Here is a 24,024-nt window from a genome sequence, read left to right as displayed (position 1 = left end):
AGCACCGAAATATCCAGGCTCTCAGTTTTCCGAATTTAGAGAAGTTTTCCATGTTCTGCTGGAGGGAAAGGGGGACAAGGAACGGAATCGGGATTCCCGGCTTTGCAGTGGGATTTGACGCAAGGAGGAACAACTCTTAAGCTCAGCCTATTTATCCCCCAAAAAATTCCCTTTTTTTTCCCCCCCTCCCCAGCTGCTCCTGGTGTTCCAGACCTTTCCCCAAATTCATTCCCATCCCTGGACACGCTCCAGCCCCTCAATGTCCTTCTTGTCATGAAGGGCCCAAAGCAAATCCCGGGATCTGAGGTCCCTCGGCACAGTGGGAATGTCACTTCCCTGATCCAGGCATTCCCAAAAAATTATCCTCCCAAAAAGCCACTTTTTTTTCCACAGTTAAAAGCCTTAAGGGAAGATATTTGCACATGCCAGGAGTATCCTGATTTTTCTATGATCCCAAAGGAATTCCAAAGGCCACAGATCCCTGCTGATAAGGCACTTAATGAGCCGATAAGGCACTTAATGAGCTGATAAGGCTGAGGAGGAACACATGGAATGAAGCAAATCCCACCTGTGGCTTAAAAATCTGGATTGGGATTTTCCTATGTGGAAAAGCATCGGGATCTGTCGCCAAACCTGCTCCTCCTGCACACCCAGCTTGGCTTTTCCCAAGGGTTTGTGCTGATTTCCTGTTTTGGAGCTTCCCAAAAAAAAAACCACTTTGGGGGATTACAGAGATGATAAATTAAGATCTGTTTTCCACCCTGTGTTATTCCCATGGATTTTCCCACAAAAAATGTTCCCAATTTCGTTCTGTGCTCCGAGCATTGCGATGAGGGGCTGGAATGGAATGGAATGGAATGGAATGGAATGGAATGGAATTCCCAGAGAAGCTGTGGCTGCTCCATCCCCTGGAAGTATCCAAGGCCAGGCTGGATGGGACTGGAGCAACCTGGGATAGTGGAAGGCGTCCCTGCCCATGGAAGGGGGGGTTGGGAATTCTTTTTAAGGTCCCCTTTCCAACCCAGCCCATTCTTTGACCTTATTCCCACTTCCATCCCGATAAAAATCCCTTGTCCGTGCCCCTCCCAGCTGAGGGAAAAAAGGGGGAATTGTTCAGGTGAGCTGGAGCGTGACAGGACGGGAATAATCCCAGACTCACTTATCGGGGTTTGGAGAGTCCTGAGCGCAGCATTTTCCTCAATTAAAAAAAAAACAAAAACAACCACCTCAGGAAATTCCTGTTAAAACAGAAAATTCCCAGACAAAAATGTATTCTTTGGATCACTGAGGGGTTTTTTTGGGAGCAGCACCCACTTCCAAAAAGAAAATCCCTGCTATGGAACCGCCACGCTCGGATGAGGATTCCTCAAGGTGACTTTCAGGAGATGCCAGAGACGCAGGAGAAGAAGTGGGGGGGGGAAAAGAAAAAGGCTCCCAAAAGGTTGGATTAGTTTGGAATTTTCTCCTTCCTGGCAGCTCTGACAGATCCGACGGCGCCACCCGGAAATGTCACGGAAGGTGGGAACAGGGAAGGGAACGGTCTCTGCTCCTTGGGAGGGGCAGAGGTTGCAAGGAAAATCAATTTGATGTGGAATTAATGGAAAATAAAGAGGCTTTTCCACGTTTTTGTCGCCCGACTGCTCCATTTAATCCAGACACACTTAATTAGGGACACACCAATCCCGAGGGAAGCTGCTCCATCCCACAGGAACCAGCAATCCCAGGCCCCCCAACCCAGCAGGATTCCTGATCCACTCAGGCTGGATTTAAGGAAGGAATTTATGACAGCAAGGGTGGTGAGGGGCTGGAATGGAATTCCCAGGGAATTCCATGGTTGTCCCATCCCTGGGAGTGTCCAAGGCCAGGCTGGGCAGGGTTTGGAGCAGCCTGGAATGGGGGAAGGTGTCCCTGCCCATGGGCAGGAGTTGGAATGGGACGGTTTTTAATCCAACCCATTCCATGATTCCATTATTAGGAAGAATTCCAGCCCCGTGGACAATCCCAACTCCAGCAGCCTCAGCCAACAACCTCTGACCCAAATCCCACTATTTTTTCTGGGAAGTGGAAGAAAATCCCCTCCCACCTCACCCAGAGCCCGCTGAAGGGGTCAGAGATCCGTGAGCATGAATCCCTCAATTCCTCTTCTTCCAATAGGAATTTTTCCTTTTTCCCAATTATTTTTCCCCCTCTTTTCCCTAATTATTCCCAAATACTCTCGACTACGTTAAATCTTGCCAAGGATTTTTGTTCCGTTATTTTTATTTCCCGACTGGGAAAGGGCTCCACAGGATTCCTCCTTTCCCAATTGGGAAATAAAAATTTCATCCGTGGGAAGACATGGATCCATGGAGGCACCATTTGGATTAAAGGGAGCAAAGAACCTTAGGAAGCATCCAGAAATCCAAGTCCAGCTCCAAAAAATGGATCCAGAAAACCACTAAGAAGCAACTTAATTCCCAGTAAAACTAAGGATGCATCCACAGATCCACCAAATCCCTGTCTCCGTGCTCGGGGCAGCTTGGGATGAGTCCATGAAGGTCAGGAATTTAAAAACAGACACCAAAAAGATCAAGAAAACCCCTGGAATATGGAAAAGAAGGAAGATGGGACCTTCAAGGAGCAGCATTTTTCCTTCCGAGCCCACCTGGAACTCGGAATCCAGGGACAGCTTCACTTGGAGCCTTTGAAGGGATTTAGAGTCCAAAGACATCCCAAAAAAAAAAGCTGGGAAAGGGTTTTGGAAGAAGGCATGGAATGATAGGATAACAGGGAATAGAAGCGAGAGGGCAGGGATAGGTGGGATATTGGGAATGAATTCCTCTCCGGGAGGGTAGTGAGGGGCTGGGATGGAATTCCCGGAGAAGCTGCGGCTGCTCCATCCCTGGACGTGTCCGAGGCCAGGCTGGAGCAACCTGGGACAGTGGAAATTTCCCTTCCCATGGAACGGGATGGAATTGGCTGATCTTTGCACCCTCATCCCACCCGACTCCATGATTCCACGATTTCAGCGCTCCCAACGTCCCGGACCGATGGCGGGTTGAAATTCCAGAGCAACAGAAATTCCCGCGTTGTTCCCAGGCTCCTCATTGCCCATCCCCGTCTTCCGGACAGAAAACCACGCCATTCCCACCCCATAATTACACTTTTCCAGGCTTTTCCATGACCTCTCCCAGCCGAGGAAGATCAATTAAAAAAAAAAAAAACCCCAAAAAACGCAATTCCGCGGCGGCGCTTCCCAAATTAACGTTTTCCAACGGCTTTCCCGGCCACACAGATCCGCTGGAAGTCATTTCCACTCCGAGGGGAATGGAGCAGAGAGGGAAGATCAATAAAAACACAACGAGGCCGGCAGGGAAATGTCAGCACCTTGGGAAGAGGAGGCCCAGAATCCGCCGGAATCCGGCCCCGGCGCAATTCCGTAGGGAAAAGACCGTAAGGAAGGAGCCGTGCCCCAATCCAGGGATTTTTCCGTGTTTTTTGGTGGTAAAGAATAAAGGGACAGAGCGGGTGAAGGCAGTCGTGGCCCAGGAGGTGAAATCCCAGGAAAACGGGAAAAGGGTTGGGGGTATTCACCTGGAGAAGGGAAGAAAACTTTGGAGACGCTCCCGGCACCTGAAAGGGATCCAGGAGAGCTGGAGAGGGATTTGGGAACAAGGGATGGAGGGACAGGACACAGGGAATGGCTTCCACTGCCAGAGGGCAGGGATGGATGGGATCCCGAGGAGGAATTCTGCCCTGGGAGGGTGGGGAGGGGCTGGGATGGAATTCCCAGAGAAGCTTTGGCTGCCCCATCCCGGGAAGTGCCCAAGGCCGGGTTGGAAAGGGCTTGGATCAGCCTGGGATTTTGGAAGCCCATGGGTGGTCCGGAAGGTCCTTTCCCACCCAACCCATTCCAAAAGCTCTGCTCCGACCCAGAACACCAAACTTCCAAGCCCCATTCCAGCCGGGAAGGAAACCTGTCGGAATCCCAGAGTCAGGAAAATCCAACAACCAAAACCTTCTCCCTCTGAGAGTCCATGCCAGGCCTCCTTTGCTCCAAGTCTTTCGAGACCTTCCTCAACAATCGGGAATTTTCCCTGTGGGAATGGTGGTTCCTGGTTTTGGAATGACACCACTGGGTCACTCCACCGCCTCTTCCCACTTATTTTTGGGAAAGACTTGGAAAAAAAAACTGGAAATAAGATGCATTTTCCTCTCAGGAACGTGGATTTGGGGATATCCAGCTTTCCAAAAGTCAGAGTGGTGTTTTTAGCTCTCTAAGAAAACTGGGATTGGTGGGTTTGTTCCCTAAAAATCAGGATGGATGTGGGAATGCTTAAAGGGCAGGAGCAGGAGGAAGGAAATAAACCAAATCCCTGGATCCGTGAAGGTCAAGGAAAGAGCGAGGGACGAAAAATTTGCGACATGGGAGGCACCTTCCATTGGAACAGCACAACGTGATCCTTTCAGAAGCTGAAAAACCAAAAAAATCCCGGGATTTGGGGATCCCTGGGAGCAATTTCAGGGACAACACTGAATTCCCAAGGGCACCGGGAGGTCTGGAGCGCTCCGTTTCTCCCCCTTGGCACCTGGAGCGCATTTATCCCTCAAACACTTCTGGAATTAAAAATAGCCGGCCTGGGTGAGTTGGAAAGAACAAATTCCAGCCAGAATGTTTATTTTTGGGAAGAGCCAGAGGAGGAAGAGGAAAGGTCGGGGTTCAATGCGTTATTTAGAGCATGTAAGGAAATAATCACTGGAGCAAAAACGCGGGAGGGAGAGAGGAAGAGCAAGGAATGGTGATTTAAAGGAATTTTTTTTTTTTTGAAGGAAGAGGTCGCTGGAACAACTTCGGAATCACCTTAACCAAATCTTAATCGCCTAAACGGAATTCCCACCGGTATTTTTTCACCTGGAGCGAACATTCCTGACTGAAAACTCCATAAAACGGCGACAGCACGGCCCCGGAAATCCCAGATTTGATGATTCGGGATCCCTCCCCCAAATCCAGGCCCCTCCATGGCTAAATTCTAAATTCCACCATCATGGAACGTGTGGTTTCACGGGATTTGACATCAGTTTGACTCTGGAATCTGCCTGAATTCCCAGCTGTGTTCTGTGGTTTGGATTCAGGATGTTTTTCAAGGTTTTTGGGTCATTATTTGGTTGGGTTTTTTTTTTTTTTTGTGGTGTCTATTCACAAATTCCCAGAGGCAGGAACTCCAAAATCCATCATTTCTCAGGAAAGGAATGACGGCAAAGCTTTGGTTTCCTGGGAATTGTTTAAGGAGTTCCAAAGAGCCGAGAATTTTGGGATCAAGGCCTAAGTAGGTCACCATCAAATCCAGGTAAAGAGCTACAAATTCATCCAAATTTTTTGGGAAATTGAGGGGTGGGGAAAAAGCCTAAAAGGAGCACAGAGTTGAGGGAATTCCTTCCCTGGAGCTCTGCCTGAGAACGTCAGGATTATCCATAGGGAGGACCTACGGGATGCACCAGGAATTCTCCAACTTCCCACTAAAGAAGGGATTTGGTGGCCCACAGGACCAGATTTTCATGGAGTGGATTCCACATGTTCCCGGGAATTGTGATGTCCAACCAACCACACACGCAGAGCATTTTTTCCAGAAGCCTGGAATTCCATGAACCACCTCTTTTTTAAAAAATGATTGTGGATCATTTGGGATGATCCAGCGATATTAAAGGCCTGGAAACCCTACAAAGGTTGGAGAATCCCTAAAAACCACCTGGGGTTGCATCCGGGGTAAAAAGCAGCTCCTTGTCCCAACAAAACAGCAGCACCAATGAATAAATTCCCAGAAAAAAAAAATCAGGATAAAACTGAACTGACCAATTTTCACGGATATCAGGAAAACCCATCGTGAAACACAACCCGAGTCAGGATTCGGAAAACCTTCCCTTTCCTTCCAACCCTTTTCAGGGTTGAACTCCATGATTTTAAGGGTCTTTTTCCAGCCTAAACAATTCCATAAATCCCTGACCTCTGGTTGCTCCCAGCAAACCAAGCAGCCAATCCCACGGCACAGCGAGACATTCCCAAAAATCCCTTTGAACCCATCTCCAGCCCCTCTGGAAAAGAGCAGCCCGAGGACATCTGGCTCACAGAGAGCCCAGACCTGGGATTGTGTGGATTTGAAGCTGGAAAAATCCAGGATTTGGGTGGGAAAAGCAAAGATTTCCCTGAGAAACGAGGGCATCTCCACAGGCCTTTCTTCCCAAAGAAAGCATGGAAATGTTCCTTTGCAATGGGATTAATGTTGGGATTATCCTGAAAATCCATCCCTGGTCCTGGTGGCATGAGTTGTGCCACCAGCAGTGACACAAAACTCTGATTTTTGGAGTTCAATTCACCCAAATTCAGGCTTTTTAAGGCCTGGAATTGCTCCCTGTCAGCCACCCCAAGATCCCACACTCCAACTCCAGGCCAGGTTGGATTGGGATTGGATAAATCTGGGATCATGGAAAGTGTCCTTTCCCGTGGGATTAGGTGGGGTTTAGGGGTCTCTTCCAACCCTAAACCACTCCAGGATTTTGCAATTCAGGATATTCCAAGAAAATCCCTTTGGAGGAAATAGATGCTCATCCCGAGGGATGGGGAAGGAACAAAATCCTCAAACCCCCCAAAATCCACATGGAAAAACACTCAGAGAACTCCAAAATCCAACACAAAACCACACAAATAACCCAAGATCCCACAATTCCGGACCCACAACCAAACCCTGCTGCTCTCCCCATTCCCCAAAATCAGCAGCAGCACCAAATCCCAGCTCCCCACACCTCCCAGCCCCGCTGGTTTTGGGATCCATGAACTTCCATTTGGGAAAAGCCATTCCATGGGGGAAGGAGCCCAACCAAGCCCCGGATGGACACGGACGGAATCATCACATCCCAATTCCAACCCTGTCCGAGCCACCTGCTGCTGGCAGCTCCCTCCAAACATCCCAAATCCACCGTTTTTCTATGGAAAATGTGGTTTTTTGTTTTTTTGTTTTTTTTTTTTCCCCTTAATCCCACCCAGCTGCGTGTGCCAGGTGAGGCTCTGGAGCCGAGGAGCAGCTGCGGATTTCTCCGTAGAGGTCACTCAAGGGGTTGATTAAAGTGGGAATAAATAAGAGGATAAATAAATGACTCGGTGAATAAGGAAATAAATGAACGACTGAACAAATAAACGAGGGGGAAAGAAAAATAAATAAATAAAGGGGGGGAACAGATAAATGGGGGAGCAAACAGATGAGGAAATAAATATGGGAATAAATAAATAAGGAAATAAATGAATAAGGAAATAAATAAATAACTCCACTCCCATCCTGCAGTTTTTGCTGCCGGAGGGAAATGCAAGGATTGGGGGAAACGGCGCAGGGAAGAGAAGGGGGGGAGGAAATAAAAATAAAAATAAATAAATTAAAAAAAAAAAAAATCCCGGACCGGCGGCTCCGTCGTCCTCGCGAAATCAAATAAATCCCAAACAACTCTGCCCCTCCACCTTTCCAAAACCAGCGGGTTTGGTCCTCCAGATCCCCGCCCCAAATTCCGGCGCTGCGCATCCCGCTGCAGCCCCCCCCGCCCCCCCATCATCATCCCTCCCATCCTCTCCATCCCACCCGGCTCCATCCCTGCCCGCTCCCCTTTCCCGGCGCATCCCCGCATCCATCCACACCCACTCCCACCCTCCCTGCCCCCCTTCGCCCTGCCACACCTTCCACCTCCATGAAAACACCTCCCGCATCCCATGGGATCCATCCCGGGCGTCCTGCACCTTCCCCCGGCCCGATCCCGAGCGGAGCATCCGCGGGCAGCGGGATGGGGATGGATCCAGCCCCTTCCATCATCACCTTTCCCAGGGAGGAGGGTGGGATTTAACTCCCCCCCACACACACCATCATCCTGCGGAGGGTGGGATCCAGCCCTTCCAAACCCCTTCCATGGGATCCGGCAGCTCCAAACGCTCCCGAAAAGGGGAGCAGGGTGGGATCCAGCACCTCCATAAGGAGCAGGATAGGATTCAGCCCTTCCAAACCTCCCCAAAAATGGGAGCAGGGTGGGATCCAGCACCTCCATAAGGAGCAGGATGGGATCCAGCCCTTCCAAACCTCCCCAAAAAGGGAAGCAGGGTGGGATCCAGCACCTCCATAAGGAGCAGGATGGGATCCAGCCCTTCCAAACCTCCCCAAAAAGGGAAGCAGGATGGGATCCAGCCCTTCCAAACCCCCCCCTTGAAAAGGGGAGCAGGGTGGGATCCAGCACCTCCATAAGGAGCAGGATGGGATCCAGCCCTTCCAAACCTCCCCAAAAAGGGAAGCAGGGTGGGATCCAGCACCTCCATAAGGAGCAGGATGAGATCCAGCCCTTCCAAATCCCTCTCAGGAAGGGCAGGGTGGGATCCGGCCCCTCCATATGGATCAGGATGGGATCCAGCCCTTCCAAACCTCCCCAAAAAGGGAAGGAGGATGGGATTTTATCCCTCTGGAGGGAGCAGGGTGGGATCCAGCCCCTCTGTATGGATAAGGATGGGATCCAGACCTTCCAAACGCCCCCAAAAAGGGAAGCAGGGTGGAATTTAACCCCTCCATAGGGAGCAGGATGGGATCCAGCCCCTCCATGAAACCCCTCAAGGAGAACAGGGTGGGATCCAGCACCTTCCTAAGGAATAGCGTGGGATCCAGCCCCTCCAAACCCCCCAAAAAGGGAAGCAGGACAGGATTTAACCCTTCCATAAGGAGCAGGATGGGATCCAGCACCTCCAAACCCCCCCAGAAATGGAAGCAGGGTGGGATCCAACCCCTCCATATGGAGAAGGATGGGATCCAGCCCTTCCAAACCCCTCTAAAAAGGGAAGCAGGGTAGGATTTAACCCTTCCATAAGGAGCAGGATGGGATCCAGCACCTCCAAACCCCCCAAAAAGGGAAGCAGGGTGGGATTTAAGCCCTCCATAGGGAGCAGGATGGGATCCAGCCCCCAAAACCAGAAGCAGGGTGGGATCCAACCCCATCTCAGGAGGGGCAGGATGGGATCCAGCTCTTCCAAACCCCTCTCAGGAGCATCAGGGTGGGATCCAGCCCTTCCATAAAGCAGGGAACAGGGATCCAGCCCCGGCCACGAGGAGCAGGATAGGATCCAGCCCCTCCAGGTGGGATCCAGCCCCTCCAGGTGGGATCCAGCCCTTCCAAAGGGAGCAGGGTGGGATCCAGCCCCTCCAACGGGAGCAGGACGGGATCCAATTCCTCCCCCCCCCATCCTTTTCCAATTCCCCCCGAAATCCAGGGTGCGGTTGAGCTCCATCCCCCCCTTTCCCCTTTTTCCCCATCCCCTTCCCGCAGCCACGGGGATCCAGGTGGGCGCATCCAGCCCCCCCCTCCATGCACCAAAATCCGGGACGGGGGGTTTGGAATTCTCCAGCCCAACCCACACCTGGATGCAGCGCAGGTGGGGATGCCCCCACCCAGCACCCCAAAAATCCAAGCGGAGCCCCCAAAACGGAGCCAGAGGAGGACGGAACACCCAAAAAGAGGCTGAGAACCCCCAAAGTGCTGACGGGGGGGGCAAAGACCCCCCAAGGGCACCTCAAAGATGGGGGGGGCACCCCCATAAGGGCCATATGAAGAGGAGGGGAATGCAATAAGGGCTTCCTAAAGGGGTTTTGGGGGGGGGTTTGGACCATGCGGCGCAGCCCACCCCCCCCTCCCCAAATCCCCCCCCCCCACCCTTTCCCCGCCGCGATGCCGGTTCTCACCTCTCCGCCATGATCCCCGGCGGCTCTACCGCTCGCCGCCGCCGGCTCCGGCCCCGGTTCGGGCTCCCATGGCCCCCCCCGTGACCGACCCCGAGCCCCCCCCCGGCCCCTCCTCGCTCCGCGCCCGCCGCGGCCGCTCCCGGCGCGCTCCGACCCCGCCGCGTCCCCGTCACTAGCGACAACGGCGGCGCGGCCAATGGGGGCAGAGCTGGGGGGCGGGGACACGCGCGGGGGGGCACGCCCTTTATTCAAATGAGGGGGCGGGGAGAAGCTGTCCCGCAGGGGATGATGGGAGGGGTAGGAGGATGGGGGTTTTGGGTGGGATGCGCCTGCGCTCTGGGAAATACGGTAGCGCGGGGGAGGCGGGGCGTGGAGAGTGGTGCGCGTGCGCGCTGGGAATTACGGTAACCACGGAGATGAGGCGCGTACTGTGCGCATGCGCGCTTGGAATTACGGTAGTTTTGTGGTGGGCACTAGGAAATACGGTAGCGATGTTCCGATGCACACTCGGAAATACGGTAGTTGTGTTCTGATGCGCACTGGGAAATACGGTATTTGTGTTGTGATGTGCATTGGGAAATAAGGTTTTTATGTTCCGATGCGCATTAGGAAATACGGTAGTTGTGTTGGATGCGCATTAGGAAATACGGTAGTTGTGTCGTGTGAAAAATGCGTATTTTATGATTGGCTTTTCTCAAATATTAAAATGAATATTATATGTGTTGTGTTAGAAAGTTATGCTGTGTTACTTCTCTTACGTAGTGTGTTAAATATAGCTTTGGGTTATAAAAAAATGTTAAAATAGACACTATGCTATGTAGGACACTTCTTTTAAAGAAAGGACTCGCAGCGAGATAGCAGCCACAGGACACCTGAATCTTTACGAGAAAGTGAATTTATCAGAAGAAACGAACTTCTTCCTGCATCGAAGGCGCTGTCAGGATTCAGAGGAAGAAGTTGACGATGACCAGAAAGAATCCTCTGTTTGAATGGAATTTATGCATCATGTATGAGCTGAATGAATATGAAACAGGCCATTGTTTTTAAGGGTTAATCCTCTGTTAACTTGTGTCCTTTTCCGGGCTTATTTTGACCAGAAAAAGGTACCTGGACGTCCATAACTCTTTGTCTTTATTGTCTCATATTGTCCTAATTCAATTTGTCCAAATTATTATTACTCTAATTGTATTACTATTTTTATAACCATTTTGTTACTATTAAACTTTTAAAATTTTAAAAAACAAGTGATTGGCGTTTTTCACAAGTTTTGATGCGCACTAGGAAATACGGTAGTTGTGTTGAATGCTCATTAGGAATTACGGTAGTTGCGTCGTGATGCGCACTCTGAATTACGGTAGCCCCGGCGCGCAAGCGCATTCGTGACTACTGAATTGTGCTGCTCGTTGGGAAGTACGGTAATTGTGCGCATGCGCGTTAGAAACATGGTATTGCTGGTATTATATGCTATTGCAATTACGGTAGTTGTGGTGCGCATGCGCGCTGGGAGACACAGTTATGTGCGTAACACACTCGGAAATACGGTAGTGATGGTGCGCATGCGCCTTTGAAAGTGGTAGTTATGCCGCGCATGCGCATTGGGAAACACGGTACCTCCGGTATTATGGCGCTTGAGACGTGATGCGCATTTGTAATTACGGTAGCTGTGCTTGGATGAGCATTTGGAATTACGGCGGTTGTGGTGCGCATGCGTATCTGGAAGCGCGGCGGTTGTCGGTGCGCATCTGGAATTACGGTATCGCGGTGCGGCACTTCTGGACCTACGGCGGCTGAGATGCGCATGCGCATTTGTAAATACGGTACTCGAGTGAGCCTCATTTGGAACTGCGCTACTTGATATGCGCATGCGCTCTTGGATACACGGTAATACGATACACATTGGACATCAGGGTACTTAAGGTGCGCATGCGCATGTCGAGGTACGGTAATTTTGTGATGCGCAATCAGAATTGTTTTAGTTGTGATTGCACGTGCGCATCTGGAATTACGGTAACCGTGCGCTGATGCGCATTTAGGATACGTTCCTTTCAGTGCGCATGCGCACGGTGAAATTACGGTAGCGCGACGCGCATGTTAAAAAAATCCGGTATTTCTTTTGCACATGCGCATTTGAAATAGCGGCGGATATGCGCATGCGCGCTGGAAATTACGGTACCGCCGCGATGCGCACTTGGAAAAGTTACGGTACCCGTGGTGCGCAAGGCACATTTGTAAATACGGTAATCCCGTATTTCCCGAAGTTTTGAGCGGGGGAAACACGCGTGGGAGCTCCCACGGGGGCTCTGTGCTTGTTTTGTGCGCGTCTCCGCCAGGCTCACGCGTGGGGATCCGCCGGCAGCCCGGGGCCACCAGGGTCCCCCGGAATCTTCACCCCTCGGTGGCCACGGAGCCCCCCCCGGGGTCTGTGACACTCCCCCCCCCCCGCCAGCCTCCGTGTCCCCAAAATATCCCGCTGTACCCTGTGGGACTTGTACCCCCCCGTGTCCCCACAACCCCTGTGCCCCCCAGTCCTCATCCACGTTCCCATTCCCTCCCGGGTGTTTTTGGGATGGGGATGGAGACCCCAAACTGGGAGGCTCCAACCCCTCCGGGGCCTCCCCAGCACTGCCCACTCTTCACCCTTGGGGTCCCCCCTGAAATTTGTTCACCCCAAATTTTTCCCTCCCTCCCTCACTGGGATGTCCATCAGCACACCCCAAAACCCCAAACACCCCGAGGACAAAGCCCAAAATATATTTTTGGGAGCATAAAGGACACCTGGCCAGGGTGACAACAGAGCTGAGGACACCACAAGACTTTTGGAGCAGCTTTCACCCTGTGGCCAAAACTCGGGGAAATTCAAATTTCTCAGGAGGGGACAAGTTGGGTCACGGTGAGAAACCAACCACAAAACCCTTTTATTCCCTTTCCAGCCCCAGCACAATCCCTGACTTGCAGTTTTTCCAGGAATTTGGCCGGCTGTCTCAGCAGTGCCCGGGGTGCTGCTCACATGTTCTCCTCTCCACGGCTGCGAGAGCTCCCGCACGTCCAGCCGTGGGTTTTTTTGGGGGGGAGCAGAAGGACCCAAAACCCACCAGGTTTTCTCCTTTGGGACATGCATGGAGGCTGGGAAAGGGTGAGTCAGTGAAATTTTGGGTTTTTTCCTCCTGTTCCTGTTGCTCTTTAGGTTTAGTTTTGGAAATATTTCGTTTCGGGCTGGTTGCTTTTATGGTTTTGGGTTTTTTTTTTTTTAACCTGATTTTTACAGAATAAAAGAGCAGCTTTGTCCTTTTCTCTAAGCATCCCGATCCGAGAAAATCCATTCCATCACCAAATCATGGAATGCTTTGGGTTGGAAGGGGATTTCATCAAATTCCGCCCCCCTGCCATGGCCAGGGACACCTCCCACCACACCAGGCTCTCCAAGCCCCGTCCAACCCGGCCTTGGACACTTTCAGAGGAAAACCAGGACATCTCTGAGGGGTGTGATGTGGCACTTAGTCGAGGTCCCTTCCGACCCAAAACCATTCCATGATTCCATTCCTGGACTCGGCCTCTCTTTGTTCTGCCTGGAGCTTTTCAGGGAGGCTCCGAGTGAATTTCTCTGACTTTTAAACCTCAATTAAAAATGAGATGCCAACAACTCGAGCCCGTGAATTCCCACTGTCTCCGTCACCATGGAAACATGAGACTGTTGTCTTTTAATATTTTTAAGTTATATAAAGGCTTGGAACAACTCTGAAACCCCCCCCCAATGATTAAACAAGAGGAACAGTGGAAAAATTAAATCCACTTTTCTCCTCAAGGAAATGATGGGAATGGGTGATCTTGAGGGTCTCTCCCAACCTGAATCATTCCATGAATAAAATCCAATCCTATTTATTCCACTGCATCTCCACATCCCAATTCTTGGAGTGCTGATGTTTTTATCCCAAATTTTAACACGTTGCTCCCTCTCCATTCCCCCCAGCCTGTTGCAATTCCAACCTTAAGGAATGAAGGTGGAGAACAAGACTCCTCCAGGACTGGAGAGCATTTTTTTGGGATAATTTTTTTCCCCCATGTCGGTGAGTTTGCTTTCCTGGCTCTCCTGATGTTCACACAAGCCTGAATAGTTTGCAAATTCATAAAAAAATGAATTCATTCATAAATATAAAAATATTACATAAAATATAAATTAAAAAATATTCATTCATAAAAATCTTCATTTCTGTTTGCTCGGCTTCTCCAAAAGCTGTCCATGTCCTTCCCTTTCCGTTGGGAAATTGGGAAATGTTGTTGTCCCACCTGGGAGTGGGAGCCACAGGAATTCACAAAGTCCTCCTGAGTAACTGCGGATTTTGGGAGTGGAAAATATAATTCCAGTCCTCGAGAAATTAATAATATTATATTAAAAAGATAATTTCAGCCTGCGCCTGAGTCCTCTCCTGGTTCTTGAGCAATCCTGCCAGGGAATAACAAAACCTGGGAGGGGAGGAAGGCTCGGAGCCTGTCCTGGTGTGCACAGGCCCAAGGAGGCCCAGGAAGAAACCCCAAAAATTCCCTTTAAAGTTTGACCCTGTTGAGGTGAGCGGATTGGGCTCCTAAATCCTCATGGAATGGTTTGGGTTGGGAAGGACCCTAAAATCCACCTGGTTCCATCCCCGGATTATCCCAATCCCTTTGTCCGGGCAGCTTTTCTCCAGAGAGGTGAATTCCATTTATTCCAAGGCCGTGGGGTTTGGTTTGGGCAGAGCCATCACTCCAGAGGCTTTTCCAGGCCAGAGGGACTTGGGCTCCCTTCCCAGGGTCAGGAGTAACGGGATGCTGGCAGTGGGATCCTGGAGGGAAGGGATGTGGCCGATGGATTTGCTTCCTTTGTTTCCCATGGGAAGTTTGATTTGGCTGAAATCTTTGGGCAAGGGCCTGGAGGGGCAGGACAAGGGGAATGGCTTGAACTGACAGAGGGGAATTTGGGATCTTGGGAATGAATTCCTCCCTGTGAGGGTGGTGACAGGTTGGAATGGAATTCCCAGAGAAGCTGTGGCTGCCCCTGGATCCCTGGAAGTGTCCAAGGCCAGGCTGGACGGGGCTCGGAGCAGCCTGGGATGGTGGAGTGAGGTTGGAACGTGATGACCTTGAGGGTCTTTTCCAACCCAAAGCATTCCATGATTCCATTTCAAATTGCAACAGTGGCGTTTCTCTGAGAGCTCTTGTTGAGCTTGGTACCTTTTTGAATTTAATTTAATTTAATTCTAATTCATGGGAATTTCAATTAGCAGAGGGAGGAGAATCTAAGTGACATGTCCTGTTGAGGAATAACGATGCCAAACTTCCTCTTAACCAAAATATTGCTGCTGTTCTTGCTGGAATTGTGGAATAATCAATGGAATTATTTTGGTTGGAATAATAATGGAATTATTTTGGTTGGAAAAGACCTCCAAGGTCACAAATTCCAGCTGTTAACAGCACAGAGCCGTCCTTTCAGCTGGAAAGGTCAGCACAGGTTTTTAGGTGATATTTAAGGCGAGCAAACAAACCAAAAGAGATTTGGTTGGAAACCCAGGGCAAGAATCCTTCTCCTGATCCTCCAGGATTCCAGGTGGCCCCGAAAGGATGGATCTGTCCTAATGTGGTGCTTTAAGGGATTACTGGGAGATCATTAAAATCGCTCTGCAGCAACTTTGATGATCCCTTATGTTTTTAGGACATCCTAAAGGCGTTTTTAGCTCTGTCCTAAAAGTCTGGTGGAGCGGGGGCTCCTGTCTGGCTCCCGATGGATTGGGAATTTCCCTCCGTGCCTGGTGGATTTTGCACGTGATGAGTCTTGACGAGCTTCGTTAGGTCGGGAGCAGCTAACGAGCAACCAGGATGGCAGGCTTGGAGCAAGTCATGGAACCGTGGAATGATGGAATGATGGAATGATGGGATGGTTTGGGGTGGGAGGGATCTCAAGGATCATCCAGTCCCACCCCTCTGCCCAGGCAAAAATGTTGGAATTAAAGATCTCAAAGGTCCCTTCCCACCCAAACCCTTCCACAATTCCATGACCTCTGGATTGTCCCAAGCTTTCCATCAGGGTGGGGATGGGGAGGGCAGGAGGTGACAGCACCCAAAATTGGTGGTCCAAGGACCCTGTGGATGGTGAACAGTGACAGGAATTGGTGCAGAACTGAGGGGTCTGCAGCATCCAGCAGATTTGCTTTCGGAAATTCCGGAATTTGTTCTTTTTATCATCATTTTGGGCAGAATTTTGCTGTTGGATCACTGTCCTTCCCCCTTTCTCACAATTTACATTTTTTGGGTTTTTTGCCATTTCTCCCCACTTTTTGTTAAAATTTATTCTTTTCCTTTTCTCCCTCTATTTTTGTGGGCTTATTTCTCAATCTTAATAATTTCTTCAGGTGGAGTTTTCCAAGCAGGTGTTTTCTATTTTTTTGGCAGCCTTTCTCCCCCAGAAGGCCTTTGCCTGGTGCTTTGTTTTTGGCATTTATTCTGATTTATCCTGGTGGGGCTTTATGGATTTACTTAAACCAGGAGGTTTTTGGGTTTTTTTTTTACCTTTATGGGGTTATTTTTCCTTCCCCTTCTGCTTGCGGGGGTCTGTTGGTGGATTTATCAATTGCAGCTGATTTTGATTGTTAATTATTATTATTATTATTAAAAAGTGGAAAATCAGGGGTCTTGACTCTATAGGACATGGAAAAGGTGAACAACAGTTTCACCTCCACACCAAAGTGTCGTGAAATTAATTTTTCCGGTTGATTAAACTCTCACTGTCAAAGGCTCCAAAAAAATCTGGATTAATATAAATTGCATTTTATTATATTTTGTCGATATAGGGTTTGATGGGAAGGTCCACTTTACTAATTAAATCATATCCTAAAAGTTTTGTGGTTGGGAAGGATCTCCAAGGTCGTCAACATGGATGAGAGATAAAAGGGAACATCAAATTACAATTAATTTAGAATTATTTATGTGGATAATGAAAAAGCTTAGTGGGATTTTATCAGGGGGTTATCGTTGCCTTATCACTGGTTTATTGTTCTTATCAATTAAGTGGTTCATTAGGATTGGCCACAATTAAAAGAGGGACTGAGCCATAGCTTCTAGATGGCAAAATTGGATATTTATATATTTATAAATATACAAGTATATTTATATTTGTTGTAAGGAAATTTATATTTATATTTATATTTTTATTTATATTTATATTTATATTTATATTTATATTTATGTTTATGTTTATGTTTATGTTTATTGCAAGGAATTGAAATCTTGGAATCAGCTTCCAAAGGGGCGTAAAATCATGGAATTGTTGAGATTGGAAAAGCCCTCTGAGACTGAGTCCAGCTCTTCTTTCCCCAGCAGTGCCAAAGCCACTCCCAACCATGTCCACAAGTGCCATTCCCACATGGATGTTGGTGCCTCTCAGGGATGGGGAATTGCAGGAAGGAATTTTTCAATATTTGCTTTCCAAAGCAAATATTTCCAATTCCATGGGAAATTGTTTTTAAACCAACCCAGCCCGACCTTGAACACTTCCAGGGATGGAAGTGAGGCATGGGGATGGTTTTTGTGGCCATTCCTTGGCCTTGGCTTTGATGCAGGACACAGGAGATGCCTTGGACAATGAGGGAATTTTTCCCTGTGGAAAAGGGATCAGAGCCTGTTTGGTCAGTGCTTTACAGGTTATGGAATGGATATTGGAATATAACACATTTTTATAATTCCATTTTATAACTCCAAAAGCCCATTCGTTATTCACATAACTCGTTTTTTTACACTTTTACAGACTCCAATTGGTTGGTAATTTCTTGCCAATTAATTTACTGGTTAGTAATAGATTGTTATCCAGTATTGATTGGTCACTCAAACCCACAGTGTGTACGTGCAGGAAAAGTTGTTTGTGAGAGATAATTCTCATTTTTCTATCTAACAGTGTAAAAACAGTTTATACAGGTGTAAGTTGGTTTTTTTTCACCCAGGAATAGATTGTTTTGTTAACAAACTACTCACACCAGGATTGCTTCCACATGGGGAATTGCAAAGTCCTAGCTTGACAAGGCCAGCCACTGATTTTAGGACAGCAGGCTTGATTTTATGAGAGGTCTTTCTTTATAATTTTTCTGATAATTTTTTTTATAATTCTTTTTTTTTAATACTTTTTAAAATAATTTTTCTACCTTACTGCAACAAATGGAGACATTGAAGCCAGTGCTGAACCCATGGAAAGGAATAACACATTTTTCCCATTCTTTTCTCTCCTCTTCCTTTCCCCCTACCTCCAGAATTCCTTCGTGTTTCTCCCCTTATGGATCGTGAATGGTGTTGGGGAAGAAGGTTGGTCAAAAAGGAAGGAAAAATTACACCAGCAATTGTTTGGGCTGAAATATTTCCCTGAATACGTTTTGGCACCTTGGAGGGTCATCTCTGCTGGGATGAGTGGAAAAAGGGTGAACACCAAACCCGAGGCCTGCTGGAGCTGATGGAAAATTAAAATCTGGATTCAGGCTGTGAGAGGTTGGAACAGTCTTGGGAGAATAAAGAAAAAGGAGTCAACTGAGGCTATGATGCAGGAAAACTTTATTGAGGCGAAAAAACCCAAGTAAAAAGCAGGAGAAGTAAATAAAATGGAGCTGGTCTGAGGTGGAACAGGACAAACATCAGCACAGATCCTTTGATTGCAGCAGGTCTGGCCAGAGCATCAAGGATTTCCTGCCCCACAGTGGGGGAGGAAGCAGCCAGGCAGAGCTGCCCGAGGGTCTCTGGCTTGGGAGAAGGGGTTTGTCCAAGGGGAATGGACAGAGCTGAAGGGTCCATGCAGAGCAGGGAGCAGGAGAAGAGCAGGAGGCAGGTCAGCCATGTCTGGGGACAGTGTGGCCTGCAGCCTTGCTTGGTGCCCTGAGAGCAGGAGCTGGAAGTGCTGAGCCCGTTTGAGAATCTTGTCCCAGAGATCCGTCCTCAATGCCTGAGATGAGTTCCAGGGAGTGGGTGGTTGGTGTCAGGGGTGGTGCTGAGGGCCCTTAGCAGATGTAGCCGCCCCTCCTGCCATAGCAGCCCAGGCCTCCCAGGCCGTAGCCAAATCCACGGCCATAGCCAAGGCCGTAGCCAAAGCCACCAAATCCGCCAGAGATGGGCTGTCCCTGCACACTGAGCTCAGTGCCCACGGCAGCCGAGGAGGTGGATCCGACGGCGGTGCTCTGGGGGAAGGAGGTCATGATGGGTCCTGGCAGGGTGACCAGCACAGGGGAAGGCTGGATAACAACTCGGGAATCCTGGCATTGCAGGGCACAGGGCTCGTTGCAGCTGTTGGCCAGCGGGGTGGGTCCGCAGGGACTGCAGATGTTATTGCAGGCCATGGCTGTGGTGTGGAAGGTGGCTGGAAGAGAGAGGGGGGTGAGGGAGGGCAGGGATGCAGGAGGGTGATGGAGTGTGGAGGCTGCTGTCGGGCTGTGGGAAGCCAACCCACGAGGGCTGCAGCGGCTGGGGCTGAGCGTGCTGGAAGAGAGGGGCCAAGGGGGCTGGAGCAGGAGGGTCAGGGGATTCAGGGAATTGAGGCTCACCTGGTTGTCAGCAGGAGCAGGAGGAGAAGGCTTGAGGAGAAGTGTGTGAGGGAGAGAGGCTCTGGGCCGGCTTTTATGCTGATCCTGGAGGGGCAGGACAGCCTTGTCCCAGGGCCTTGGGGTATTTTTGAGGCAGCAAGTCTTTCGTTACTGGTGAGTCATGAGGTGGGGAATGTTTTCCCTGCCACAATTGTGCAGTTTCGTGTCCAGCTCTTGTTGCTCTGTCCATTTGACCTTGACAGCAACATTATTAATTTGGTATTTGGGTGGATGTGATTGTTCAATGTATTTCAGTGAGGGCTTAATAAGCAACCAGAGCCCTGGAGATCTGCGATGTCATCAGTGAGGTCATTTTGTGGCACTGATGGGCTGTGGTTTGTGGGTGCCTTGTGAAGACTGGGACTCTGTTTTGTGCCACTGGATGTCCATCAGTCATTGTGTTGCACCCAGGAATGCTGAGGGAGCTGCTGCAGAGCTCCTGGGGAGGTCACTCTGGAAGAGCTTGGCAAGCTCCAGGTGCCTGGGAGTTCTTTGTGATGGAGAAGAGAGATCTCATGGCCTTGGTGACTTGAGTGGGATCGAGAGACGATCTGGAAAACAAGAGCACGGCCGGGCTGAGCTTGTTCCAATGTTTGGTTCCATTTGTATTTCTCAAATTTACATGACAGCATTCTCTGTCATTTAAAATGTATTCCTTGACCTGGTTTAGAAATCCAGTAAACAAACAACAAACCTGATCCCTTTTTGCCGGGGCTGTGACCTCGATTCTCTCATTCCGCATTCAAGCCACGAGGTTTAATAACTTTTGTTCTATAAATGTTAACATTATGTTCCTCTGAGCAAAACCCAATAATTATTAACGGACAGCCAGCATGGTCCTCTCCCCTCCCCTCTCATGGTTCCGACGTGTCTTTGTAAATTCTTTGATTCCATGTCCCTCTCTTGAGGCCATGTCCTCCTGACCTTGGTGGCAGCTTTTAATTCTTTTAATTGCAAATTACAGCCACCAAATCCTGCTGCTGATGGTTCATGTCTGGGCAGGCTGAAGACGTGACCAGGACTTTGGAAAGCTGGAGTGTCATCATTTAGGTCATCCTGTGGCCCTGGTGTGCTGTGGCTTGTGGGTGTGTTGTAAAGAGTTGTCCCCAGTCTTTCTCAGCTTTGTCAGGCTGGGCTGAGCTTTGCAGCTATTCCAAGTATCTGGTGCTGCCCCTTCCATCACAGTCCCTCGTTCTTTGCATTTCCCCAGTCTGGCAAACTCTGACATTAAACCTTGACTTTCGTGTTGGCTGTGCTCTTCTATGTTGATTTTACAGTTTTGATATCCAGGGCATTTTAGGTCCCAAATTAGGCTGAGGTGTGAGGACACTTCTCTGGTCAGTATTTGATGGTCAGAATGAGGATTTGGAGGTTTCACAGTGTTCTTGGAGATGGGCATTGCATGATCCTCAGCAGCCAGGCAAGTCTGAGTTGTGTCAGTGCCCAGAGTGGTGGCCTGAGAAGGCTCTGAAGGGCTGGCTCCAGAGGCTTGTGCTCAGTGTCCCAAAGTCCAGATGGCAGCAAATCCCCAGGATCCAGGAATTGGATCCTTTTGGCCAACACTGAAAACCTGAGTGGTCCTGGGTCTGCTGGAGCTCAGCAAGGACAGGTGCCAAGCCCTGATTCTTGGTGAGGAGAGTCACTCATCCTGGATGGGATAAAAAGTCTGAGTCTCAGCTGGAACAATTGTTTTCTTCTCCAAAAAAGCCTTTGTGGTTGTGGTGGGGGAGAAATGGAGCTGGAGATGTCCCTGTTCCATCGTGGGAGCAGGGACCTCAGGTGTCCAAGATCTTGAACAGTGACCAAGCAGGGAGAGGTGACTTTTGCAGTCTGTTTATCATTGGTGGGGTCACATGTGAGGTGTTGTGGGCAGTCCTGGCCACCCCAGTGTGAAAATGAAGTCGATTTAGTGAATCAAGACCATTTCAGAGCCAGAAATGCTCTAAAGGAGGATCTTTTCTAGAGGAGAGGCTGAGAGAGCTGGGACTCCCAGCCATCAGTGTGTGCAAATCTCTGATGGCAGAGGATGAAGCCGAGGGAGCCCGGCTGTTCTCAGCAGTGCACACATGGAGGACAAGAGGGAAAGAGGACAAGTGAAAATATGGAATTCTGTGGGGAAAAAAGCAAGGATTTTTCAGTGTGAGGTTGGTCGCAGAGGGGAAGAGGAGGTGCAGATTGTGGGAAATCAAAACTTGTGGAAAATCAAAATATGTGGGAAATCAAAATGAACTGTCCATGGTGCTGGGAAACTGCTCTTGCTGGGCTTGCTTGAGCAGCAGGGAATGAAGCACTTGCACTCCAGAGTTCCTGCCCAAGTGGAAAATTCTGAGTCTTTATTCAGGGGGCTTGGGGGTCCTGCTGGGAACAGAGTTTGTGTGCTGGCAGAGAGAGACTTTGAGCAGGAGAGCATTAATGTTTCTTTGGTATAGCAGGTGTTTGGATGGCAAAATATTTTGGAAGGTTCTCCCCCTTCTCTGCTTCATGTGCGGGGCTTGTTTGGTACTGGTGGTGGTGGCTCTGTTAAATATTGTTGACACATTTCCTAGAGAAAACTCTTGTGCTCCTTTTCCGTTTACCAAAGTCCTGCCCTGCCCTGGCACTGTGATGGGTGAGGATGTGAGACCGCTGGGACTCAAAAAGGAAGAGGAGACGTCACAGGCTTTGATGCAGAAAAACTTTATTGAGGCAAAAGAACAAACAGACAAGAAAATGAAATGGAAGGGATCCAGAGTGAGGTGCAAGCAAGGCAACAATCAGCCAAGGTGCTTTGCTTGCAGGAGCTGTTGACAGAGGCCAGAGCTGGTGGTGTCAGGGGTGGTGCTGAGGGCCCTTAGCAGATGTAGCCGCCCCTTCTGCCATAGCAGCCCAGGCCTCCCAGGCCGTAGCCAAATCCACGGCCATAGCCAAGGCCGTAGCCAAATCCACCAAATCCGCCAGAGATGGGCTGTCCCTGCACACTGAGCTCAGTGCCCACGGCAGCCGAGGAGGTGGATCCGACGGCGGTGCTCTGGGGGAAGGAGGTCATGATGGGTCCTGGCAGGGTGACCAGCACAGGGGAAGGCTGGATAACAACTCGGGAATCCTGGCATTGCAGGGCACAGGGCTCGTTGCAGCTGTTGGCCAGCGGGGTGGGTCCGCAGGGACTGCAGAGGCTGTTGCAGGCCATGGGTGTGGTGTGGAGGGTGCCTGGAAGAGAAGGAGGTAATGCAGAGCAGGGGTGAGGGTTGCAAGGGGTAGTGTGGAGGCTGTTGTGGGGCTGTGGGGAAGCGTGAGGGCTGCTGAGGCTGGGGCTGAGCGTGCTGGAAGAGAGGGGACAGGGGTGCAGGATCAGGAGGGTGAGGGGTTTGAAGCTCACCTGGTTCTTGGAAGAAGCAGGAGCAGATGGAGTCAGGAGAAGTGTGTGAGGGAGAGAGGCTCTGGGCTGGCTTTTATGCTGGTCCTGGAGGGGCGGGCCAGCCTTGTCCCTTGGCCTTGGGGCATTTTTGAGGCAGCAGCTTTTGCCTTGCCCAGGCTGGTGAGTCCTGAGGTGGGGAGTGTTTTCCTTCCTGGAGTTGTGCAGTTTCATGTCCTTCCCTTGGGGCTGTGTCCATCTGACCTTGGCGGCTCCTCTGAACTGCCAGAATTAGAGACCAGTGTGTGGCTGTTGGGGGGGCGTGTCAGGGCACGTAGAAGGTTCAGCCAAAGCTGAGGAGAACTCGGGTGTCATCCGAGCTCATTCCATGGCATATTGGGAACATGTCCCATTTGCATTCTTGCCTCCTGCCTGAAAGAGCTCCCAGCTCTCTCATGTTCTGCCTGTTTTAAGGACATCCCAGACCTCAACCTTCTGGGCCCTGCCATTCAGATGCTTCTCAGGCCACCACACTGGACACCTGGACTTGCCTGGCTTGTTGAGGACCGTGCAATACTCACTCCAAAAACCCTGGACAATTTCCAAACCCTCTTTCTGTCAATCAGACATTGCCCAGAGAAGTGATCTTGCTCCTCCACACTCATCCCAAGTAAAGATCCCAAAACCCCTGAATATCAAATCCTTCCATCACTGTAAAACTTCCAGACAAGAGGGGACAGCAAGGCACCCTCAGAGCATGACTGATGGTAAAGGTGATGTCTCCAGTCAGGCTTTGACAGCTGGGGAAACTGCGTGGAGAGAGGGAATGGGGTGGAAGGGGCAACACCAGGTACTTGGAAGAGCAGCAAAGGCCAGAGCAGCTTGTGAGGGCCGAGAGAGGCTGGGGGAACTTTCCACAACACAGCCACAGACCACGGCAAGCCAGTGCTGCAGGGCGGCCTCAGTTCTGCAAAGCTTTGGTCACCTCTTCATGCTGCACCCACAACACCAAAATTTCATCTCCAAAAGGCACACTTAAAGGCTGCCGCCAAGGTGAGATGGACACGGCCTCAAGAGAAGGACGTGGAATCTGAGAATTCCACAAAGAAATGCCCAAATAATGGCAGAGAAGGAAAGAGGAGGTTGTTGACCAACCATTAGTAATAAATGGTTATTTGCTAAGAGGAACATAATTCCAAGACTCAGAGGATATAAATTGTGAAACCTTACGGCTTGAATGCGGAATAAACGAATTGGTGTCATGGACCAGCCTGGGAACAAAGGGATGGGCCCCATTTGTTGTTTATTTCTTAAATTTCTGTCAGAGGTCAAGAAATGCATTTTAAATGACAGATTAGGTTGTTGTTTAAATTTAGGAAAT

General features: G+C 49.8%; 2 protein-coding genes and 2 pseudogenes across 4 annotated transcripts in view; 1 reads left to right on the top strand and 3 right to left on the bottom strand.

Moving 5' to 3' along the window:
* The window catches only part of ARHGAP39 (Rho GTPase activating protein 39), a 117,462-nt gene extending 107,676 nt beyond the window's left edge, over nt 1-9,786 (bottom strand). For both annotated transcript variants that reach the window (XM_066567116.1, XM_066567107.1), the window contains exon 1: nt 9,732-9,786. In XM_066567116.1, the coding sequence (XP_066423213.1) occupies nt 9,732-9,742 (11 nt within the window). In that variant the 5' untranslated portion in view covers nt 9,743-9,786. The remainder of the gene's footprint in view (nt 1-9,731) is intronic.
* Nucleotides 9,787-11,417: 1,631 nt separating this feature from the next.
* Nucleotides 11,418-24,024, top strand: part of LOC136556181 (feather beta keratin-like) — a 51,026-nt gene continuing 38,419 nt past the window's right edge. The window contains exons 1-4 of one of the 2 annotated variants that reach the window (XM_066549235.1): nt 11,418-11,612; nt 12,696-12,864; nt 13,699-13,795; nt 17,999-18,050. In XM_066549235.1, coding sequence (XP_066405332.1) covers nt 13,790-13,795; nt 17,999-18,050 — 58 coding nt within the window. In that variant the 5' untranslated portion in view covers nt 11,418-11,612; nt 12,696-12,864; nt 13,699-13,789. Of the gene's footprint in view, nt 11,613-11,921; nt 11,969-12,695; nt 12,865-13,698; nt 13,796-17,998; nt 18,051-24,024 lie in introns of those variants that run through there. The other variant, XM_066549243.1, reaches the window with a different exon arrangement.
* Nucleotides 18,734-20,047, bottom strand: LOC136556242 (feather beta keratin-like; annotated as a pseudogene).
* Nucleotides 22,143-22,792, bottom strand: LOC136556171 (feather beta keratin-like; annotated as a pseudogene).

Source organism: Molothrus aeneus, chromosome 1 (assembly GCF_037042795.1).
Source record: "Molothrus aeneus isolate 106 chromosome 1, BPBGC_Maene_1.0, whole genome shotgun sequence".
NCBI lineage: Eukaryota > Metazoa > Chordata > Aves > Passeriformes > Icteridae > Molothrus > Molothrus aeneus.
Note: the sequence above shows the minus strand (reverse complement) of the source record. Positions and strands in the feature narration are given on the sequence as shown.